This window comes from Impatiens glandulifera, chromosome 2, assembly GCF_907164915.1.
Source record: "Impatiens glandulifera chromosome 2, dImpGla2.1, whole genome shotgun sequence".
Taxonomy (NCBI): Eukaryota; Viridiplantae; Streptophyta; class Magnoliopsida; order Ericales; family Balsaminaceae; genus Impatiens; species Impatiens glandulifera.
In genome coordinates this window covers 4,377,794-4,393,678 of record NC_061863.1, presented here as the reverse complement: position 1 = coordinate 4,393,678, position 15,885 = coordinate 4,377,794, and the positions used below count along the sequence as shown (strand labels likewise).

Below are 15,885 nucleotides of genomic sequence, written 5' to 3'. Positions count from 1 at the left end.
TAATAAAATGATACGTCTACAACGAATATTTGATCAGAGAGATTGTTTTTTAATTCGATTGTTTGATGTCGGGAAAGGGTGTTCGCATATATTCTCTGTACCCGTTAAAGAACGATTTCTACTCTATAAAATCATGACTTTTGAAAAATTAGTTTATTATATTTTATTTAACCAATTATTCTTCAGGTCCTAAACATACACAGATTTTTCTTGCATTTGTAGATAATATTTAAATGCTGGTACTTAAGATTGATGTCGATGGCTACTAAGAAAAGTACTTAAAAAATATCAGTTTTTATTATGATATAAAAATAAATCTCAAATAAGCCCTTATAAAAATATTTTTTATGAAAATATTTTTATATATTTTTATATTTTTTTGCAAATTAAAAAAATGATTTGGGCTACAATAATAAAAATACAATTTGAAACTTAAAATCCTAACCAAGCATGCCATATGACCGGTCTTTTCGGTCTAGGGTGTGGTTTTCTTCGGTCCTAGGTCGAGGTGCGGGAGCTCTCGGTTGGGGTGCGGGAGGCTCTCGGTCGAGTGCGAGAGACTTCCGGCTCTTGTCGTGGGTGCAAGAGGCTCTTAGTCGGATGCGGAATTCCTCAGTCGGGTTGCAAGGAGCTCTCATTCGGGTGCGAGAGGCTCTTGGTCAAGTGCGGGAAGCTATCGGTTGGATGCAAAATTCCTCGGTCGGGGTGTGAGAAGCTCGGTCCCATGTTAGGAATCCTCGGTCGGATGCAAGGAGCTCTTGCTCCTAGGCTATGAATCATCGTCCTGGTGCAAGATTTCTCGGTCCGGTGTATGGGAGGGTTCGATTTTCTCGGTCCAAAATCGAACCCAGGTTGAACCCTCGGTCGGACGTCAAGAACATCAAACTACATGTTTGATGATTTTGACTAGGGCCCTATTACGTTGATCCAAGAGCATGGGAAACTTCACCTAGTCCTAGTGATCATTTATAACATCATCCCAATGCATCATTCAATTGAGATGATGTTCCATTCAACTCAAACGGTTTTGAGCTAAAACAACATATTTATTTTTGTAAGGTTTAATAAAGTGCAAGGAGCTAGCCAATAGATTCCTTATACTTCATATGGTTGAATAAAATCAAAATATGAACATTGACGGTTCGTTTTAACCAATTCAAAAACTGAATTTTTTATAAAAAAAATTAGTTTTTTATTAAACATGATCGGGATTACTTAAAATTGGCTTGAATATGTTCTTAACATCCTTATAAACGTATTAGTAAGGTTTCTAGATTGATGTACATGAGTAATAACTTAAGAACAAAAACCCGATTTTGAAAATTTTCAAAATCAAATTTGGGTATTTCATATTTAAGTTGATTGATTCGATAGAGTGCTTACAAATGATCTTATGATCATTTTCCAATCAAGATATCAAACAATCAACTAGTATATATGAAACTAGTCGACTGAAATGTAATTTTTTTAATTAAAACCTATAATAATTACAGTATGATTGGGATCTTACTATGAGTTAAAGAACACTCCTGAACTCTTTTAGAAGTTTTGTGAATGCACAGATCCGAGCTTTACAGCCTTACACGAAATTTCAAAATTTTCAGAACAAAACTTGAAAATTTCTAATGATGGATTTCTCTTTGGGAGTGATTGAGGGTTTATGATTGGATTCCTTACCTTCAGTTTGCTCAGAGGATGCTATTTATAGCCTTAGCCTCCCAAGGTTGGTTGCAAGTGGCTTTAATTTAGTGAAAAAGGCTAGCAATGTCCTTTTATTTGTTCTTCAGTCAATTGCTTGTATAGAAAATGATGTTTCCTTGGGTTGTAGGTGAAATGATCACCAAAGTAGGGTGATATTTTCACCTTTTGAACGTATTCAAATAGTGGAGAAACGACAAAGATCAATCTTTGAGAAATCAAAGATGAAAGTTGTTCTTATCTAGTTTGTTACTGCGGGGAAGAAGTCAAGTTATGCCGAAATTTCCGCATTTGAGCATTGAGGAGGGGTTGAAACGACATTGTTTAGAGCCTAAGCGCGAACATTGGGCGTTCCGTTAGCGATGAGAGATTCGCGCACGTCTAAGTTGACATCGTTGGATGCATCTGTATGTTGCGCAGAAGCATCTTGTTTTTATTGCAGCGGGCTATGCGGAGCGTTCTTGAGCATGGAATGGAGCATGGGTGCTCATCTGCTACAGCAAATTGCGACACTTTTTTAGCCTTAGAGCTTGTTTGAAATTATTTTTTCTTCAATCCCTTTAGCTCTATTTTTAAGCTACAAAATATTTTTAATAAATATGACATTTATTTTGCTTATTTTTATATTTTTTTTATATTTGTAGAGTTTAATAAATAATTTATTTTGAATAAAATGTATACAATTTTATCATAAATTATTTATTTCAATTCATTTTGATTTTTTAAAATTAATTTAAGATGAGGTGAGCATAACATTTATCTCAAATTATTTTATTTAATTTTTTTTACTATTATTTTAATTATTTGAGGTTAATTATTATAATAATTAATTCAATTAATTATTTAATAATATTTGACATTAATTTTAATTATTTTGATTTTATTATTTAAATAATTAATTTCAGATTTATAAATTGGATAGGCAATGTTTATAACTTTCAATTAAAATGAGAAACAATTAATTTATGAATTGTCAAATATTATTAATTTATAAATAATTAAAGTATATATTTTATAATATTATTTCTTGTAAATTATGATCACAATAATATATTTAAAAAATAAATTTTAAAAGCTCCAGATTCCGAAGTATTCAAATTGGGCCATTACTCTCTTAAATAAATAAATAAAAATTGATTAAAGAGTTAAAAATAACGATTGCATAGATAGTATATATCATCAATATGATACTTCTCAAGCTCTTATAAAATTATATTAATGTAAAAAAGAACTTATATCATATAAAATGAGAGTGATACACTTTTATGTGAAAATAAAAGTTTTAATAAAAGAGTAAAAATTTAATATAAATTGGTTAGCTAACAATGTAACAAAAATAAAGAAAAATGAAGGGGGATTATACTTGACATACAATTGGATGTCGAAATCAAATACAGGTTATAACTCTTTATTATATCTAAAATTATTTAACTTAAAAAAAACAAATACTATTATCATTTATATTAAAATTAATATAATTTTAAATATAACTCTTCAACTATAACTTACAATAATTCTTTAATCTATTTGAATTTATAAAATAAAATATTTACATTATGTTATTTTAAAAGCTTTTTTTTTTATTAATAACTTTTAACTTTATCATTTATATTTCATTTTAAAATTACAATTATATAATTTATCCAAACATAATAAAATTATAGAAAACCACATTTTACACTATAAATGTTATAATTTGAAATATATCTCGAGTGCAAAAGGTATTCATATACCGACTCACTCATTACACGTGATTGAAATAAATTTAGAGACAACATTATATAATCGAATTCCAAAATATTAAATGCCGAACTAATTTAAATAAAAATTAAAAAAGTACAAACATATATAAAATATATATATTAATTAATTTTGAGTAAATATGCAGACCTAATGGGTTCAACTCAGGCCCAAACATATAATAAGCCCATTAATGCAACACCAAGCCTTAAAATAAAGGCCTAGGCCCAGAGGTGAACGTTTGGAGTCAATCGAGTGGAGTGATCTTGTACAACGCGGCCCAATTGAGCTCCAATGCAACCCCTTCTTCCCCGATGCATTAGATGCAGCAGGCAGGCAGCAGATCCATTTTTGGAAAATGCAAAATCGACATTTCTTGACATTTTCAATGGTTAAAAGGGAAATGATCACAAAAGAAATGTGATGTGATCATTTCCCTTAATCCCTTGCAGGTTTTCAGGATCGGTTAATCCCCATTTGTTCGATGAAATTTTGGATGAAAATGGAGATATTTGAGCTTTTGGCAAGAGAAAGAGGGGATTAGAGAGAGAAAGGAGAACTGTAAGTCATTTCCTCAATGAATGGAATTTGAGTTTATTTAGTTTTTTTTTTTTTGGATATTGGTAAACAAGGAAGTAAGAAACTTTTCTATGGAATCATAAGCTAAAGTTTGATTTTTTTTTTTCATATTTGAGTTTAGTAGTTTGTGTTTAATGTTTTTTGGTTCAAATTGCTGATTTAGAAACATTACTAGGTTGATTTATAAGCTATTTGTCGGATTAGTTTCCTTTCATTCATCATAATAAGGAAATACCCAAGAAAATTCAAAAACTAAGTTGTTGTTCTTGATACTTTGCTTAAGAACAATAACCTAGAAACGTTCTCTAAACATGTTAGAACTTGTTTGAATTTTTTATTTGTGTTTGAATCTATGTTTTGAGAGAATTCCAAAATTTTCCAAAAAAATACTTAAAGAATAGTTTGGATTTTCCATCATAGACTATGTTAATATGTTAATGTTGTCTCAACTTCATATTATGGTAAGTTCCTAGATAGGTTATCATCAATTTATCAATTTGTAAATTTTGTTTTTGGTTTTCAGTTCGAAATTGGATTTAGTCATTTCAACACTTTTGTTGCTTCATATTGGAGGCCTCTTGCACATAGCGAGGTAGAACACGCATTATTCTTTTATCATTCGGAATATCTAATATTTGAATCATCTCCTTTGGCATAAAGAAAAATTGATGTTTTTAGGATTCGAACATTCGTCTTATAATTCTCTTCGAAAGTCCGGAGTCCAGAACTACACATGTGTCTAAACCTGAATGCACATCTACGGACAGCACCTGCGCGAGCACGACCTATGTTCATATACGCCTTGCCGGTCAACTGGCCTAATGGTCAGTTTGTTTATTCTTGTTTCAATCTTTCTTATTTTTCTGCTCTAAATAATATTTAATCATTTAAAAAGTATAAATATCAAAAATAATATTTCAGCAAAAACAAAATATTTGGATAAGGTTCTATTTAAATTTTATTTTATTTTTAGGTACATTTGTTAGTTTCATTCTCGTTTATAGGTCTATGACAATAATATAGATGTATGTTCTTATAAAACATGTATGTTCTAATAAAACATCGTCATTGGGAACATGAGACTCATTGGGAACATGAGACGTAGCATTGAAACCTATTTTTCATGTGTAATCAAACATTATCTCTATAATTTATTTTTTCTAATTACTCTAATAATAAATTACGTGCATATTCTAAAAAGTTAAAATTAGTTAAATTAACAATTTTAAATGTGTTAAAGTGTCTATTTTTAGCTTTACAATAATATTATTTTATTTTTACTTTTATATATTTAATATTTTTTGAATTATTATTTTATTGATTGAATAATTATAAAATTTAATTTATATAATTGAGATAATTTTTTAAAAATAACATATTATAAATATTTTATTTTAAATTATTTATTTTATACGTTTAAATAGATTAGAGACTTATTTAAAGATAATCAATTAAATTATTAAGAAATTATATTGAGTTAAAGTCTTTCTCTCTTTTGAAAACACTTGGTATTAATTATTTAATTTACTGTTAATTTATTTTATAATGTTTTAAATATTAAATAAATAAACAAATAAATAATTATTTTCTACATTTAGAGCTTGTTTGATTTTTAAGTTATTTAAATTTTTTTTGATAAATTAATATAATGTTGATTTATTTTTATATTTAATTTTTACAAAGATAAAATAAGAATATTTTAATATTTAATTAATAAATTAATTAAATAATAATAAAAAAAGTATAGAAATATTTATTTAATAAAAACCCAACATATCAAAATAAAGATTTTTCCATCAAAGGAAGAAAATAAAGTTTTTTTCCTAAAACAAGAATTATTTCCAAGAAAAATCATAATTTTTCAACTACATCAAACATGCTCTATATTCCTAAGATCAAACGGTCAGGACGGGCGTATCGAAAGATGGGTCCCACAAAGGATCAATAATCAACGTAACGGAAGCCATCTTTCTTGTTCGTCTGATACTCACATAATTTGACCAAAAATCGCGTGAATCCGTGAATTCATCCATGTCTGCGCACCATACACGCGGATCCTTTTTTCCCCTGAACCCAGTTCTCCCCTAGTTATTTCCGTCGGATTGTCGGTTACCCGATTACACCTCTTCACTTCAAAAGCATAGCAATCATCGATTGCTGTATTTGATAGAACTAGTTTCATATCTCTAAATCGCACTTCCGAATAGAGGTATCATGTTGCTATATCTACATGGGTCTCTTGAATTTGGTCTTTCTTTGTTTTCGATAGTTCGGATTACATGAATTTCTCTTATTTCCTGTTCACATCTTCTCATAAGGTGTTCAATTCTGATTTCCTTTGCATGATTTGCGATCTGGGTTCTTGGTATAATCTTTGAACTACTTCTGTTTAAGCTCTTACACAGCAACTTGTTTCTCAACTGGCTGATGAGAAGTGACCTTATTTGAGTTTTAGACATTCTGATGCATGTATTTGTTGAGAATCAAGGATTTTGTTCTGAGATCTTAGTTGGAGTCACTGTTGATAAGGGAGATAGATGAATTGTTGGATTAACTGCACAAACAGAGGTGGAGCAAGCTAACGAAGACAAAGATCAAACGCATACATTGTTCATTTTAAGGGTTATTTGATATTATTGAGTTACTGGCCTCAGCAGTACTTCAATAAGCATGGCTTCAGGTACTGATTTCTCATTTTCGTTTAGCACTTTAGAGGGGATTCGGAACCAAGACAATGAAAATGAAGATGAGAATAATCCGAAGCAAATGAAAAATGGGAATCCTCCTCAATCACTCCCCATTTTACAGGATTGCATGAGCTCTGTTACTACTGCCTCTACTACGGAGATGGTAGGCTAACCATTCCTTACCATTTTTTTTTTTCTGTTTGGTTATTGCAACAATATTGTCTTTCTATCATTGCATGTTTCTTCTTTGAGTAGGAGTTATGAGCACTACAACTAACTTGATTGGATCTTTGTATAGGATGATCACTCCCCAACTGATGTCAAGTTAACTTCAGATGAAACTTTGGACTTCCCACCTGTATTTCGCTCTGGGAGTTGTGCTGAGAAGGGATCCAAGATGTTCATGGAGGATGAACATATATGCATAGACAATCTTCATCAGCATTTGGGTACAGCTATAGATTTGCCATCTTCAGGGACCTTCTACGGTGTAAGACACAATGCTACAGGAAAGCTAATTGTTACTTGAGAAACACTATTTTTGATCACTCTAATTAACCCAAATTTAGGTCAAACTCACAATTCTAGCAGATGCTAATGGGGCATCATTTTTTAGCTTAAGTTGAAGATTGATCTGCTTGTGATTAGAAATTTCATAGCAATGTAGCTCATTTTCAGCCCATTTGGATGAAAAATGAAGAGATAGTAATCTCATACTCTTTTTAATATCCATTCCATCAATTATTTTCTTTTTTTATTGGTAGTACACTCCATAATTTGATTTTTGATACGAGATTAAAAGCATATATTAGGGTCATAATTATGAATAAATGGTAAAGAAATGATTGTAGTTATTAAGTAGATGAAGTTATAAGTAGCGTTAAATAATGAATTGAGTATTTAAATGAAAGTATGATTCTTAGTGTAACATATTAGTTTAAAGAATTATATTTAATAGGTAATATTAGTTTAGGATATTTAATTTAGGATTCTGTTAAGAGTTCTATTATTAGATTTATATGAATTGTTAATATATAAACATGGATTAAACAACAATGATAAGATTTTTGAAAGCTCCTCTAATGATACTCATGCCTATTATTCTGTTTATCCTCGAATTCTATATATTCTCTTCCATACTCGTTGAAAATGAGATTTGTCTATTGACTTTACAGATTTTTGATGGTCATGGTGGGACTGAAGCAGCCGTATTTGTTAGGGAGAACATCTTGAGGTTCATTGTGGAGGACTCTGATTTTCCTGTTTGCATGGAAAAAGCAATTAGGAATGCTTTTATCAATGCTGATTATGCATTTGCAGATGATAGTTCCGTCGATATATCTTCAGGCACCACTGCTTTAACGGCTCTCATCTTCGGAAGGTAACTGAAACCATCGTGAAACTTTAATTTACTTCTTGTGTAGATACAAAACGACAACACTATGTTGCTTATCATAATTACTACGGTGTTTATTATGATTTCAATTCTACAAGAATTGTCATTGAATTACAATTCATTCAATTCTTATATTTGGAAAAATCATTTAATTGTAATTCTTAAGAGACGTTTTTTTTCTTACTTCTCTTCTTTCTCTTTTACCTAACTATAAGAATCTACAAATGATCTTCACTTGAATCGTACATGAGTATATTGGACTTAGACTTCGGAGGTTATTAAAGTGGAATTGCACCGAATTCTAATTCTAATTTTAATTCCTTAACCAAACAACAACCAATTCTAGTTTAGCCCAAGTCTTTCATATAATGTGGTATTATGGCATAAGGGGTGAGGACCATTCTCATTAATTGTCCATTTAATCCAATTTTATCCATACTAACTCTAGTTAGATATCATTTAATTAATTATCTACAATGTAACATGATTATGTATAACTACAATTTTGCTTTTTCTAAGTCAACAAAGTAATTTTTATTAATATACCTGAATGTCATTACAAAGAATCAAAGAAAGACTATTAGGTATATAGCCTGAATATATTCCAATAGAACTCCCAAACATGACTGATTTGCTACATTATAGGCAACTCCTCTAGAAATGCAAGTTGTATTAAGAGGAGGCATTTATTGAAGAAACTCTTTCATATTTGAACAAATTTTTCCCTCTTCCACAAATTTACCCATTTAGACAACATGTAACCTTTGTCTTTTGCCACGTGTGAGTCTTGGATTGGTCTTTCAAAACCTTAATACATTTGTCTTATCGTGACACGTCCTCTCACATACCTATTAAACATACTTTTTAGGGCATTTTTGTCACTTTTCAACTTATCCTTTCTTTTTGTCGTTTCATTTGTTGTCGTTGTTTGGTCTTGATTTAACTTGTGATAACTCTTGTCGCAACTTACTCTTTAATTGTTTATTTTTGTCCATGCAAAGCGTGACCTTCGTACCTTTTGTGGATGAACAAAAATGGTCTCGCTTTCCAAAAAAGGATATACTCTTAGGACTCTCCATCTAGACAATCCATGACTTTGTAATTATATAAACTAACTAGAACCTCCGTCTTTTGCCACGTGTGAGTCTTGGATTGGTCCCGTCAAAACCATAACCCATTTGACTTATCGTGACACGTCCTCTCACATACCTATTTAACCATACTTTTTAGGGCATTTTTGTCTCTTTTAAACTTATCCTTTCCTTTTGTCGTTTCATTTGTTGTCGTTGTTTGGTTTTGATTTAACTTGTGATAACTCTTGTCGCAACTTTTACTCTTTAATTGGTTATTTTTGTCTATGCAAAGCGTGACCTTCACACCTTTCGTGGATAAACGTAAAGGGTCTCGCTTTCCAAAAAAGGATATACACTTAGGACTTTCCATCTAGACAATCCATCATTTTGTAATTATATAAACTAACTAGAACCTCCACCTTTTACCACGTGTGAGTCTTGGATTGGTCCCGTCAAAACCATAACCCATTTGTCTTATCGTGACACGTCCTCTCACATACCTATTTAACCATACTTTTTAGGGCATTTTTGTCACTTTTCAACTTATCATTTCCTTTTGTCGTTTCATTTGTTGTCGTTGTTTGGCCTTGATTTAACTTGTGATAACTTTTGTCGCAACTTACTCTTTAATTGGTTATTTTTGTCTATGTAAAGCGTGACCTTCACACCTTTCGTGGATAAACGTAAATGGTCTCGCTTTCCAAAAAAGGATATACTCTTAGGACTTTCCATCTAGACAATCCATGAGTTTGTAATTATATAAACTAAATAGAACCTCCGTCTTTTACCACGTGTGAGTCTTGGATTGGTCCCGTCAAAACCATAACCCATTTGTCTTATCATGACACGGACTCTCACATACCTATTTAACCATACATTTTAGGGCATTTTTGTCACTTTTCAACTTATCCTTTCCTTTTGTCATTTCATTTGTTGTCGTTGTTTGGTCTCGATTTAACTTGTGATAACTCTTGTCGCAACTTATTCTTTAATTGGTTATTTTTGTCTATGCAAAGCATGACCTTCACACCTTTCGTGGATGAACGTAAAGGGTCTCGCTTTCCAAAAAAAGGATATACTCTTAGGACTCTCCATCTAGACAATCCATGAGTTCGTAATCATATAAACTAACTAGAACCTCCACCTTTTGCAACATGTAACTCTTGGATTGGTCCTTCATAACCATGACCCATTTGTCTTATGGTAATACATCTTCTCACATACCTATTTAACAATAATTTTTAGGGCATTTTGTCACATTTTAACTTATCCTTCCTTTTGTCATTTCATTTGTTATTGTTGTTTGGTATTGATTTAACTTGTGATAACTCTTGTCACAACTTGTTCTGTAATTGGTTATTTCTGTCTAGGCAAAGCGTGACCTTCACACCTTTCGTGGATGAACGAAAAGGGTCTCGCTTTCAGAAAAGGATATACTCTTAGGAATCTCCATCTAGACGATCCATGAGCTCATAATTATATATTTGAACCTCCGTCCATTTGTCATTTGTCTTATCATAACACGTCTTCTCACATACCTATTTAACAATAGGTTTAGGGAATTTTTTCACTCAACTTATCATTTCTTTTGTCGTTTCATTTGTTGTTGTTTGGCCTTGATTTAATTTTTGATAACTCTTGTCACAACTTTTGTGGATGAACGAAAAGGGTCTCTCTTTTCAAAAGAAGGATATACTCTTAGGACTTGTTTCATCTTGGATGATTAATATATTCTTAGTATTTAATATTTTGCTGATTTGATTTGACATAATAAGTTATTGATAATGATGGAATTCTGTTTTTTGTTTGTTTGATTGCAGAAGAGTATTGGTGGCAAATGCTGGTGATTGTCGGGCAGTGCTAAGTAAGCTAGGAAAAGCGATAGAGTTATCGAAAGACCACAAACCAAATTGCCCAACCGAAAGACAAAGAATTGAACTACTAGGAGGTGTTGTATACGGCGGTTACCTAAATGGGCAGTTATCAGTTTCACGAGCAATTGGAGATTGGCACATGAAAGGCACGAAAGGTTCGGCTTGTCCATTGAGTGCTGAGCCAGAGATACTTGAAACAATACTGACTGATGAAGACGAGTTCTTGATATTGGGATGCGACGGTTTATGGGATGTGATGAGTAGTCAGGATTCTGTTACGATTTCGAGGAAAGAGTTGATGCTGCATAATGACCCTGAAAGATGTGCCCGGGAATTGGTAAGGGAGGCGCTCAAGAGAAACGCGTGCGATAATTTGACCGTTGTGGTGGTTTGTTTCTTGACCGAACCTCCTGAGGCTTGTATAGAAACGCCACAATCTAGAGACGTGGTAAGTGAAGGAGGTTTCGGTTTGTTAAAGGTTTCGAGATATAGTTACTAGTTTTTTTGTTTTGTTTTGTTTTTACATTATGGGATGATTATGCACTAGAACTTACTTAATTAACTTTCTATGAACTTATGCATTTTATTATATTAATTTAGTTTTTTTATTTTATTTTTGTGTATATTGTTTCTTTTTATGACTACATCATGTCTTCAATTTAGTTGAATTTATTTAAAATTACTAATATCTCCTCATCTCATCCTTCATATTTAGTATATGATAAAGTAGATTTAAAACTATTTTAGTTCTTGATTAACAAAAAAAAAAAGTAGTTAATTGATGATAAGAAATTTAGTAATAAAATAATCAACATTAAACAAGGGTTTAATATTTTTTAATTTCATTTCAAATCAAATAATATATTGCAGGGGTAAAGTCATAAGGGGAGGACCCATTTGTCTATTTCAAGACTTTTTTTCTAAATTTGTATCTAATTGTATTTTTGTTTTGTTTCAACATTTTCAAATAATTCGGTTAATTTGTATTTTAGTTAGTTTTGGAAATTATTAAACATATTAAGTAGGCTGAAAATTTGTCATATTGGCAATATATTTAGTAGAATAAGTTGATAAAGACCCTTTGGCAAATAATAAACAAATTTTTATATATAAATTCTACACTTTTGTTTTTATTTGGATTTTTCATATTTAAAGAAGTGGAATTATCATATAGATTATTTTAAGATTTGTATATGCACATGTTGTCCCATATAACTTTCAATATGAGAAGTTATGGGGATGAAGCTACCTTTAAATAATTTTTATATTATTATTAGTCATTGCAAGATATCTTAAGAAACGAAAATAAATGAGGTTAATATAAAATTTATGTTAGAATCTTTACTCTAAATCTTTACTTTTAAATATATAATTTTAATACTCTATTTCCGTAAATTGATAGATCTATAATGAAAAATGATTTATGAAATTGAATTTTTTCTTTATCTTGGATCTCGGTTCTAAATATAAACATTGATATTTAATAAAGAGATTCTATTCAAATGTGAGTTAAAAATTTTCAACCCTCAATCAATAACCCTAGAGTGTTAATTGAGAGTGAAATATTCTGATTAGTTTAATATAATATGTATGCATTTCATATCATGTTACGCTCATTTAGAAAAAATAGTAAATGCCAAAATTTTGAGATTTCAGATCTCTTGTTTCAAAATTAAAAACTGGAATATTTTTATGGTTAAAACTATATAAAATATTCTAACAGTTACAAACTCCGTTAACTTATTATCTATATGTCTTTTATAAATAAATAAAATAAAGATAAACGTCACTAATTTAATTTTTTATTTATAAATGTCGCGTAAATAATAAGTTATCAACGTTTAAAACCGATAAGACAAAAAAATTCTCTAAAATCTAACTCTACCTATCTAATAATAATATTTTTACACAAATATAAACTCATATTTATGTATAATGATATACATATAAATTTATGTATTAAAGATGTTATAATATAATTTGTTTTCAATAGGATCATGCTAATATAGGTTAATAAAACAAAAAAAATTGTCATCATCTTAAGATAGCGGAATATTTACTACTACCAACATCTTACCTAAATTAATTAATTTATTTATTTTATATGAAAAAAAAAATAATAATTTTGGAAGGTCTCGAATTTGGGAAAGGTAATTTAAAGTCTAAAGGTCCTCCCCACCGACATAAATAAATAAAATATTAATTTGCCGAGAAACCGCTCCCACTGCAATGATTGAAGAGAGAGAGAGAGAGAGTATGAAAACGCCTCTTTGGAAGAGAAAGAGAACAAAAACAATGTCAGGAGAATTGTAATATTGCTGTTTCTCTCTCATCATTGTTGAGTCGCTTTACTAAATTCTCATTCCTCAATCTTCAGTTTTCCATGTTTGATTTGATTTGATTATCATGTATCGTTTTCTACTTTCTCATGAAGATCTCGATTCTCCAAATGTATGCAAATCGCTAGAAGAATGCAGATAAGATAAACAAGTCGATGTTCGGTCTCCGATCTCCATTTCTCCAAATCGGTATGTTAATGTATGCTGAATGTTACTTACACGATTTCTACCAGATTTCTCTTTGTTTTAACTGCCATTTGATACGTGATACATCATTTGTTTTCTGGTAACCGCTCCGGATCTGATATTTCCACTTGTTTTCTCGATCATTTAGTGAATCTCCTGGATTTGCCAGGTGTAGTTTTAGATCTATCCTTCTATTGATTTGTGTAAAGTGGAGGAACTACGATGGTTAGTGAAAGCTTGACTGGTGAAACATCTCTTAGTCAGGAATTTCAAGCATTAAGTATGTCTATGTCGAAAGGTCTGGTTAGAAACCCTAGCCCGAAGCAGAAAAGTAATAATAAAAGAGATGAAATCAATGATACAAGATGGTCTTCATGGAAATGTCTCAATTTAAATGGTAGGAATGGTAGCTGCAAAGTTGTAGCTGAAACAAATGAAACATTTGTGGATCAAAATGGTAGAAGAAAATCATCAAGTGCTATAGATTGCTTCTCTTACGGTATGAAGGAGAAGTTCTGGAAGAGAAACGCAAGGAAAACGTATAAACTCGAGCCTCAGAAGAGTCGAAGCGATGTCTTTCTCCCCGATGATATTCTCGAGATGTGTCTAGTTAGGCTTCCACTCACCAGCTTGATGAATGCTCGTCTCGTCTGCAAGAAATGGCGATATCTAACGACGAATCAACGTTTCATTCAGATGAGACAAGATGGTTTACATCAAAATCCATGGCTGTTTCTGTTTGGCATTGTTAAAGATGGTTATTCGTGTTCTTCGGAGATTCATTCGTTAGATGTATCTAATAACCAATGGCACAGGCTAGATGCTTCGATCCTTAAAGGAAGGTTCATGTTCTCAGTTGCTAGCGCGAAAGACAGTGTTTATATAGTTGGAGGTTGTTCTAGCTTGACCAATCTCGGAAAAAAGACACACAAAGGAGTTCTATTGTTTCGACCTTTGAGTAAATCATGGCATAAAATGGCCTCCATGAAGTATGCAAGATCATCTCCGATTCTAGGTACTTGTTCTATTAATAGAAACAAACGATTCGTTCTGATTGCGATAGGAGGAGTTGGATCGGGGGATGAGCGGTTGGAAACAGGGGAGATTTACGATTCAACGTCAAATAAATGGTCAGAAATTCAACGATTACCGGTCAATTTTGGTATTGCTTGCTCGGGAGTTGTATGCAATCGAGTTTTCTACGTTTATTCTGAAAGCGATAAGCTTGTAGGTTTTGACGTAGAAAGGGGGTATTGGGTGTGGATCGAAACGGTTTCGATTCCTCCCCGTGTTCACGAGTATTACCCGAAGCTGATTTGTTTGAGTGGGCGATTATTTATGTTATCGGTTTTGTGGTGCGAAGGAGACGGTGAAATCGGGAGGAGGAATAAGGCGGTGAGGAAAGTATGGGAGTTGGATTTCGTGAATTTTAGTTGGTTTGAAGTTTCCACTCATCCTGATGCGCCTATGGATTGGAATGCGGTGTTTGTTTCGGATAGAGACGTGATTTTTGGGGTTGAGATGTTTAAGATATTCGGGCAGGTGTTGGATTTCTTGACGGTTTGCGATGTATCGGCGTCGGGTGAGGGGATGATTTGGAGACATGTATCGAGGAATAAAATGGCTAATGAACTTGATGCTTATTCTTGCGTTACTAAATCAATTGCGGTTGTACATCTATAATGTTTTTTTTTAAACATCTTTTCATTTTGAAAGGGAAACGTTTTGTTCATTATGTCGCACATTAATAGTCTAAATGTGCCATTTTTAAGTGTTTCTTGAACAATTTTCTCAAACTAAAATTGCAAGAATGGCCGGTAAAGTATATACTCAAGCTTGTTTTCTTCGAAAAAGTTTACCAAATATCAAATCGATCCGGCTAAATTGAAATCATCACGGTTTTCTTTTTTACTAAACAAATTTTAACGTTCGGTTTAACGCTTTATATATTAAATCATATGTCGTTTTAATAAATGAGACAAATAAAAAGTTATATATATATATACATGACATAAACCTTAAATCCCATTTTATTTTAATATTCAATTTTCTTTCTCCTCTAAGATAGTCGGGACAGTAGATCCGAATTTATCGTATCCGAATTTATCGTATAACACGCATTTAAACTATTTACTACTATTTACTTGTGTTAATAATATAAAAAAAAATAAAAATATCTAAAATACAATGCATTTGTATTTTAAAAATATCTAAAATACAATGCATTTGTATTTTGGAAATCATGTGATTCATTTCATGAATTGTATCGAACCAATATCTTGCAATGAAACTAATTCAACGATTTTTATGTAC

At 31.4% G+C, this 15,885-nt stretch overlaps 2 protein-coding genes across 2 annotated transcripts; both read left to right on the top strand.

Annotated features, from left to right (window-relative positions):
• The first annotated feature begins 5,972 nt into the window (after positions 1-5,972).
• On the top strand, positions 5,973-11,667 carry LOC124926183 (probable protein phosphatase 2C 27). Its single transcript, XM_047466364.1, has 4 exons — positions 5,973-6,867; positions 7,003-7,194; positions 7,880-8,085; positions 10,994-11,667. Exons 1-4 carry the CDS (start codon positions 6,688-6,690, stop codon positions 11,544-11,546), a joined length of 1,131 nt encoding a protein of 376 aa, XP_047322320.1. The 5' UTR covers positions 5,973-6,687; the 3' UTR covers positions 11,547-11,667.
• A 1,664-nt stretch (positions 11,668-13,331) lies between these two features.
• On the top strand, positions 13,332-15,311 carry LOC124925597 (F-box/kelch-repeat protein At5g42350-like). Its single transcript, XM_047465643.1, has one exon. It carries the CDS (start codon positions 13,795-13,797, stop codon positions 15,253-15,255), a length of 1,461 nt encoding a protein of 486 aa, XP_047321599.1. The 5' UTR covers positions 13,332-13,794; the 3' UTR covers positions 15,256-15,311.
• Positions 15,312-15,885: the final 574 nt, after the last annotated feature.

What these genes read in the sequence shown, in the direction of transcription:
- LOC124926183 (XM_047466364.1), top strand. Translation starts at nt 6,688, where the DNA reads ATGGCTTCAGGTACTGATTTCTCATTTTCGTTTAGCACTTTAGAGGGG. An exon ending in CTGCCTCTACTACGGAGATG is followed by an intron (nt 6,868 to 7,002) that starts GTAGGCTAACCA and finishes ATCTTTGTATAG; the next exon opens with GATGATCACTCCCCAACTGA. An exon ending in ACGGCTCTCATCTTCGGAAG is followed by an intron (nt 8,086 to 10,993) that starts GTAACTGAAACC and finishes GTTTGATTGCAG; the next exon opens with AAGAGTATTGGTGGCAAATG.
- LOC124925597 (XM_047465643.1), top strand. Translation starts at nt 13,795, where the DNA reads ATGGTTAGTGAAAGCTTGACTGGTGAAACATCTCTTAGTCAGGAATTT.